General features: G+C 37.3%; 1 protein-coding gene across 2 annotated transcripts in view; it reads right to left on the bottom strand.

Moving 5' to 3' along the window:
* Nucleotides 1–348: 348 nt before the first annotated feature.
* Nucleotides 349–8,266, bottom strand: part of FBXO4 (F-box protein 4) — an 8,379-nt gene continuing 461 nt past the window's right edge. The window contains exons 1-7 of one of the 2 annotated variants that reach the window (XM_041472240.1): nt 8,130–8,260; nt 7,778–8,013; nt 5,951–6,171; nt 4,860–4,935; nt 4,168–4,346; nt 3,150–3,325; nt 349–2,017 (exon numbers count right to left, since the gene is read on the bottom strand). In XM_041472240.1, the coding sequence (XP_041328174.1) occupies nt 1,928–2,017; nt 3,150–3,325; nt 4,168–4,346; nt 4,860–4,935; nt 5,951–6,171; nt 7,778–8,013; nt 8,130–8,225 (1,074 nt within the window). In that variant the 5' untranslated portion in view covers nt 8,226–8,260 and the 3' untranslated portion in view covers nt 349–1,927. Of the gene's footprint in view, nt 2,018–3,149; nt 3,326–4,167; nt 4,347–4,859; nt 4,936–5,950; nt 6,172–7,777; nt 8,014–8,129; nt 8,261–8,266 lie in introns of those variants that run through there. The other variant, XM_041472248.1, reaches the window with a different exon arrangement.

The following is an 8,266-nucleotide window of genomic DNA, read 5'->3' as shown; positions in this document are numbered from 1 at the left end:
ATCTTCCTTGCCTGTGCTGACCCAGCACAGCATTTAATCAAGGAGCTTGTGACTGCAGGGACTTCTCATGCCCACTGTTTTGTTTCCTAGGCTGCACCCTTAAAACCTGTAATTCTGAGAGGTATTCTAGCTTTAAGTTAATCTAACACATCTTCTTTCAAATTACATACTCTACATTATCCTAACCCTTTGAAATGACAGTGAGTTATCTTAATTAATAATGTTGTTCATTAATAGATAGAGATGACAATGGTAATTTGTTATGGCAGTGTGATTGCAGTGTGCGAGCTCATGTACACACATGTAAGAGGCTTAACACACATAGAAAGACTCATATCATTCTTTTGAAAAGTATTTATTCCTTATGAAGAAAGTAGAAAGAGGATCTTCCATAACCCCTCCATATTCGTAGCTTACACAGAATCAGGTTGCTGCATTCAATCCCCTGCGTATAGACCACTAGGAAATTAATGTGATTAGGAGGAAAATCACATACACCCAGTCACAAAGCACAGAATTTTATCCCAAACACTCATAATCGGTTGTGTCTGCTCTGTTTTAAAGGGCAAAACATACACTATTGAAAAAAAAAAAAAGGAAAAAAAGGATAAACCACCGAATTTTCATTGTAATGTTCCTTTGGATTTTCCCTTGAAACTCCCATGTGTCCCTGATTAGAACATACCAAAAAATCTGGGAAAATGGATTAACTGTGCATGAAGATGAAACAAAAGGAGACGCTTTCTAGTTCATTAAAAAATCCCAAACATCTTCTCAAATGGAATGTTTCTGACATGGCTGTGTTGATCATCACTCGAGTATCCCACACTGAGGGCAGTTACAGCTGTATGTGTGCTATGCAATCATTTATCTAGGTACCAAGAAAAAGTTGTGAGATACCTGAATTTCTCTGATGATAGGAGAAAAGAAAAAAAAGTCCAGAATAAAGCAAATAAATGCTCCAGCAAGAAATCCAAGTGAAGTTTCTGAACATTCACCCAATAATAAAAACATGAAAAGACAACCTGAAAGACATCAATATGGAGAACACAATTTCAGCTTTAAAATGTTGCTTTGCTTTTCATAAAACTATTTGCAACTGTGTAGAAAATTTCAAGACAGGTATAATTCACATCTGCAAATGGCCACAACTATTTGGGAAACTTGATAGTTTATGTGTGCATTAAAGTCCTGAATGATCCTATTTAACATTTCTTCATGGAATCAGAGACATATCCAGTTCAAGCTAATGATTTCAGTTCAACAGAAAGCTAAAGATGCTGAATTCTGTCGTGGTTGGTTAGTAAGTAAGATCACAACAAAGAAACAACAATTCATATGCAGAAGTGTTTGTTTGCTTCTAAGAATTTTGGTCTAGGCTGAAAATTCCCCCCACTATTTTTTATCTAGGCATTTTTTCTAGAAAAATACAGGGGAACTCACTTTTCTGTACTGTCTTTCTGTCAGCCTCCTACTGTACAACCTACAGTATGTTTTCTTTGGTCAGGAAGTGTCACTGTAAAGGTCTCCCCTGAATATGTTTGCTAAATGTGTGATACAGCTGTGCTGATACACTAACGTAGTTACATACTTATTTACAGAAGACATTAGACCATCAGGTATATTGGAAAAGATTGTACTCTAAAGGCCTCTGCTTGAAAGGAGAGAAAAACAACAAAACACTCAGATTGTCCCTCCAAATCACTTCTTTATCACAGCTAGAATCGAGGCAATCCCACTTGTTCTTCTAATTCAGGACTATAGTTGGGAAAATGTTAAGAATTTGAGTATGTGCAGTGAAATATATGCAGGTTTGCCTTATCAGTTTTCCCTTCTGACAGTAGTCTGGCAGGAAGGACAAGATTCTTACTTCAACTGAAATGGAAAACACCAAAAGGTTTATACAGTGCAACAATGCCTAATCCTACTACTGAGCACTTTTATAATTTGCTTCTGCCAAGAGCCACTCAATTCCATTTAGCAATCCATCTAAAGTTGCAGCTACAGTGTCCTGCATCTGTGAAAATAAAATTAAAAGAAAAAGTTATTGTATTAGAGGTAATAGCAAGAGAAACACTTGTTAGATAGACACTCTGTGTCTCTCTGCAAAGTCAGAAACAACTCATATCAAATCTAAATCTTTATCACTACTGTAAAGGTCCCTTAGACAAAAAAGGTTTTGTAAGAGTAAGAAAATAAACAAAAAAACCCCCCCCCCAAAAAAAAACAAAACAAAAAAAAAAAAAAAAAAAAAAAAACAAAAAAAAACCCCCAAAAAAAAAAAAAAAAAAAAAAAAAAACCAAAAAAAACCAAAAAACCTCATGTTAAGAAAGCTTTCACTCTTAGTATCAGAGTGAATTTTTTTCAATTGTTTCATCAGCTGTTCCGGAAGATTACATTTACTTTACAGATGGAATCCACTTGAAAAATCTTCTTGTTACTCTTAAAGCAAAAATGCCATGAGTTTTAGACTTCTATACATATCATTAACATTCAGATTTTATAATATCCCATCCAGTGGCTATTATAAATGGTATGTTTAATGAAAAGCCTATAAACATTTTCCTTATGAAAACAAATTAATTACCTCAAATCAGGATTTTTTTTCTGATTAAGTTATTCCTCAGCTACACAACATCAACAAAAATTAATTCTGTGTGGCTGAACCATGCTGACAGATACTGTGCTTGACAAACATAAAAAAACAGGTTCAGGACCTCACATCATAGGTAGAAAACTGATCTGTCAAAAACTGAAGAAATCACATCAACTGAGTGACAGTAAACAGTCTTTTAAAAATGTCCCAAAAATCTATCTTGTGTCCAAGGCTGTGAATCAGGAAATTTAGATTTAATTGAACTGAAGCTTCCTTACTCCCTTCAAGACCATCATTTGTCCTTTCTTACATTCTAGCTCCATCTTAAGTCACTTGTGTGCTTTTGGGCAAGTCACTTAGCTCCTTGTTTTCAGTCAGGCTAGTAATTCATCTTGGAGCACCAGAGAAACAAAATCTTTCACTTAAATGGAAAGCTCATGTACTAGTGTTGAAAGCTGCACACTTGCTTAGGTAGGTATAGTTAAGAAACCTGAGAGTCAAATTAAATTTAAACCATGCAGAAACAAAAAATAAAGGTTTAAGAGCAAGTACCATCCAGGGCTGATGCAGCAGATTTAGTTGCAACTGATGTGCCACGTAAACACATGGAATTCTTTTCACACCAACGTGAGACACACAGGACAAAACCAGGAGAGGTCTGTTTGGAGGCCCGAGGGCTGGATCAACCATTGCCAAAATACGAGCCAGCTCCTCCTGACGATCGTGTTCTAAGAAACAATTTTTAACATGTGAGTCTTAAGTATATGCAAAAACAAGGTGTCTTCATTTTTGTTTTTTTTTTATTTCAGAGCAAATTAGACAGAGGGCTGGAAGGGCCAAATGATCTTGTTCTGCTTATCACAAGACTTACTCATCTGCACTTATGTTACACAGATATTGATGCCATTTAGATGTTAAAGATCTCCACAGATTCTACAGGCAGCCTATTTCAATCCTGACATCAGAATGTTTTCTGAGTACCTCACAGAGATCAAAATTACAACAAGCCGTTCAGAAATACTCATACACTGCAGAATCAGCAGCCCTTCCCTATTGAATGCACTTTTCTCTTAGTGTATCCCTCTGAAGTTTTCTACCTGTCTCTTTTCTGAGATAGCCCTTTTCCTCCATTCAAAGCAGATGAATGTAAAGACAATTACCGCAATTGTTATTTGCATTATCATCTTACAGGACTAAACTGATTTAGACTAACTGCATTTTTTACTGTTTTCCTGGTGAAGGTTGTTTCCAGGCTATTACAGCACAAACAATGTATTTTCAGATTTCTTCTATACACACCTGTGGGGTTATTTTTGTTGTTTTTTAATCCATGTAATTTCCCACACGTAATTTAGATAGCAACCATATCAGTATGTGCCATAAACAAAACAAGGGGCCACAATCCCTAACATGTTGATGAGTGTCTAAAATAGGAGACCTCTTCAACAGGGTACGACATGAAGAAATAGCAGATTTTGAAAGGATCAACATGGATTTCGATGTGTTGCATGTTCTTTGTAATCTAACACACCAGTTAGTCACAAAATATAAAAAAAGAGAAACCCCTTACCTCTGTGAGCTTCTGCATTAGCAACATAAATGAATCCATCAACTACTTCGCACACCTTCCTCACTTGAGCTATGACACTGTAGTGCATGGCTTGCTGGTTCCCTTCTGTGCTATTCTCTTGGTAAAACATCTTATTCACAGCAACAGCTTGCTCCTCCCTTGCTCTCCTCCTTTCCACACTGAAAGATATTTCAGTAGTCAGGTTAACTGAGAATGCCAAAACAGAATCTTGAAAGTCTAAGTAGCTCAGGAAAGGAACAGGAAAATGGGCTGAGCCAGAAAAATGATTTCATTTCTCCCTGTCCCCTCCTGCCCTCCTTTCTTTCTGAATGCACAAACAGAGATGGTTGGCAAACTGCAAGATGCTTATGAAAATACACTCCAGGATGAGTTCATAAAGTGTTTCAAAAGGGACTCAAGCAAGATATTAAGAGGGACAGAAGCACCTGTAATGTACCTGTTGTACACCTTTGGTACATATAATGTTTGGAAAAACTTTATTACATCCATGTGAAAACTTAGTGGTTGAAAAAAGAAAGGAAAAGCAAAGGCATGCATTGAAACATAATTTATAAGGGATGTCCATGCATGAGAAAGTGCACAGGAAAGTCACATGACAAGAATATTAAGAAAAGTCTGAAATAAATTAGAAACTGTACTTTTCATTTGATGGAGAACAGATCTTATCTTACCTTGTGGTGGAATACAATGTCACAATATTGAATTTTTGATTGTTGTTAAACTGAAAACTGACTCCTGATCCAATTCCTACAGGAAAAAAATTAATCTGTAAGATTACAGCTAGTTGGCTACTGAATACAATTAAGTAGTAGTAGTAGTAGTAGTAGTAGTAGTAGTAGTAGTAGTAGTTCAAAAATTCCAGTGGTGCCACAAAATGAATACATTCAAACCTAGATATTGCTGTTAGGGGTAGCAGATTTACTATTTTACAATTAAATATACATGCTCCAATTGATCACTTTTAATTTAATGAATATCTAATAGTATTAAAACTATTTCTGTATTTCAGATTATTAGATTTGAACCTAGATATCTAAATCAGAAAAGAGCCAGACTTGTATTTATTAGCTGAAACTGGCACAGAAAAGGCTCCAGTCTGCTTATGACAAGCTGCATTGAAAAGGACATATGACAGAAATAAAAAACTCACTAAAAATAATTGTCATGCTTCCTATAAATACAATTTAATTATTTGAGTTCAGCTGTGATGAAATAACTGTTAGTTATAAAGTAACACATTTTTGTCTCTGGCTTGGACTGAAGAAAAATTTGACTTTCAAAGCTACTCTTTAAAACATCAAAAAATCCCACACCTGCTCCTTTAACTCTTCTAAGTAAAATTAACATAATTTGATACCAGAATACTGAGTCATATAAGGATCAGCCTTGAGTTCCTATGTAAAATCACAAATGTGGTTTTTAGCTACTTACTGCAAGCAGTACTGAAAGAAAGGCCTGTCTGCAATTATTGATCACAACAGCAGCAGTAACATGGAATTTTGGATGAAAATAGAAGTACAAGGAGCAAAATTATTCTTCTGACAATGTCTAAATTTAATCACAAACTCACTGAAGCTATTAGTTTGTCCCAAATGTTCGCTGCATTTATCCTTCTGTACAAACCAGAAATATTTTTTTTACCATTATTCTAGTAAATTTTAAGGATACAAAAAAATAATTCCTTTTTTTCATTTCTTCCTCAAAGTTTTTTGTATTATATCTTTTTACAAAATAAGAAGGCCAAAAGCCACACCATCATTACCATGAATTTGTCTATGAGGTAGGCCAGCTACCAGCAGAATTTCTGGGCATGTCATCATCTTTTGTACTAAAGAGTTGTCCAGCTGTTCCAAACCTGGCCCAAACATAGCAAAGCGAGGTTCTGCCTGAGTGACCAGTGATTGCAAAAAGGAAGTCACAGTCCCATACCGGGGACGGCTCGATTTCAAACTTCTTCTACCCTGAGGACAGCTCCTTTTATATCTGTTTAAAATAGATGCAACTAGAAATTAAACACAAAATACAAAAGAGGTATTAATCAAACAAATTAATTTAGGTCCCACATTTCTTATTCTTTGCTACTGGTACAACTCAAAGCATAGGTCAAAAATTATGAAGTTCCAAGCACCAATACAAAGCAGGCAAAAGCATCAGTTCTTTTGAAGTCCAAATACTGACTTTTTGGACCTCAGTACACTTCTATCTACAGATCTTTCAGTTTATTTAAAAATAAAATAAAAATCATGAATTCCCCATCCTCACTGAATACACAATATAGGTAAAATAGCATCAAAGCAGAAGAGTCACATTAAAAATATAATTTTAAAAATGAGCTTTGTGAGTGCATTTTAAACTTTAATTAAACTCTTTTGTATTTATAACAAGTAACCCCTTGAAAAAGAAACATTTTCCCTGTAGGTAGAGAGCATGCAAGCTGTGGAAGAGGACAAGTCTGCAAACTCATATGCTCATTTGCTGTGGATGCTAGAAGGCAGGGAAAGACAGGTAATTGAGAAGAAATAAAACAGTCAGACATCCTAGAGCAGCAGCTTCAGTTTGCTTCTGGAGTCATGGTAGGCTGCTGCTGAACAAACCTCTTCAAATAAGCATCAAATGGGCTCCTTTGTACCCACACTGAAATGTTTCAGTCGAGATCAGCAAAACGGCTAAGTGCACGCAGACACAATGGAATCAGTGACAGATGGTTTCAAAGTAGTGATTCAGACCTAAACAGATTTAAATCCAATTTCAAAATCAGTCCATATTTTGCATGTCAAATACTGGGTGTACTGTTCCCACCTGTTAAAAGGGGATGAAAGGCACGGAGATTGCAGAAGTTAGTGCACTTACCACAAAGCAACGTGTTAAGGACCACCTTTGGAAAATGTAACTGCAAATAAATCAAAAATCCCAAACAAATCTACAGACCACTACTGCAAATCAAGGGAACTGAATGGAGTTTAGAAAAGAAATCACCACAAACTAACTTGTTTTAAAGAGTTCTTCTCAGTCATCCAAACATATTTATTGTGTTGCTATGGTTTTCAATGGTTTCAACTGTACTAGCTGAAACCAGTCTTTGTCTTACAGTCTTTGACAATCAGACCTAAAACAACTTGTTATTCTGTGCACATTCTGTGCACTTTTTTATTATTCTGTCTTCCAAATAAGATGAAAAACCATGAAGATTCATTTCACTTGCTGTAGTTTGAAGACTTCTTGGTACTTCTATGAAAATAACTGCTGTGGCACTGAGGGCAAAGAACACTTCTTTATCAAGATCAACAGTATGCGGTATTTCTGTGCCACAGTAGACAGACAGTTTACAAAAAGCTGTAATTTTTTTATAGCATTAGTGTTGTCTTTTTTTACAATGTTTTACATTCTTGCTGAGTTCCAAACAGAAAGAGCTGACCAGACCATGGAGCAACAGGAAATTGTATTTCCAAAATAAACAATAGATGTGAGACACATCAAAATCTAAACAGCAGCTTACAGCAGGTTTATTTATGTAAATATGAAACATGCCTGTGGGCTGAGTATTACTGCTGTAGGCATACTTGGAGTCATGTAACAGAGAGATACTTACACTGCCATGTAATCATACAGTGCATTGTCGCCGACCTCCGAAAAGGCTTTATTAAAAATCTCCTCATCTGGAAGTGATTTCCAATCAATAGAAGTCCAAGACGGGAGATCCCGCAGGAGAAAATACCTCCATAACAAAGGGTCTTGCACAGCTGCCCTCCAGTAACAACTCGTGCTTCCTAGGCGGCACAAATCTTGGGGCGAGAGGAAGGACATGATGTTCAGCTGCACGTCGATCTGAAAACCATTGAGAGCAGCGGTTTAACGACTCCCGAATTCAGCAGCGAAGAAGGCCGGGCGGGGATGCAGCGCTTTGCCCCCCGCCCCGCCCCGCGCCACCGGGCCCCGCTCACCGGCAGCGTCTGCAGGGTGCTCACTCCGTGGGCGCCGTCCGGGGCCGCCGGCGGCGGGGCGGGCGCGGTGCGGCCCGGCTCGCGGGTGCCCCGCATCCAGCGCTCCCGGAGGACGCGCAGCCCGCCCCGCAGCGCGG

This window comes from Pyrgilauda ruficollis, unplaced genomic scaffold, assembly GCF_017590135.1.
Source record: "Pyrgilauda ruficollis isolate IOZ18807 unplaced genomic scaffold, ASM1759013v1 scaffold108, whole genome shotgun sequence".
Classification (NCBI taxonomy): domain Eukaryota; kingdom Metazoa; phylum Chordata; class Aves; order Passeriformes; family Passeridae; genus Pyrgilauda; species Pyrgilauda ruficollis.
This window is presented reverse-complemented; position numbering and strand designations above follow the sequence as displayed.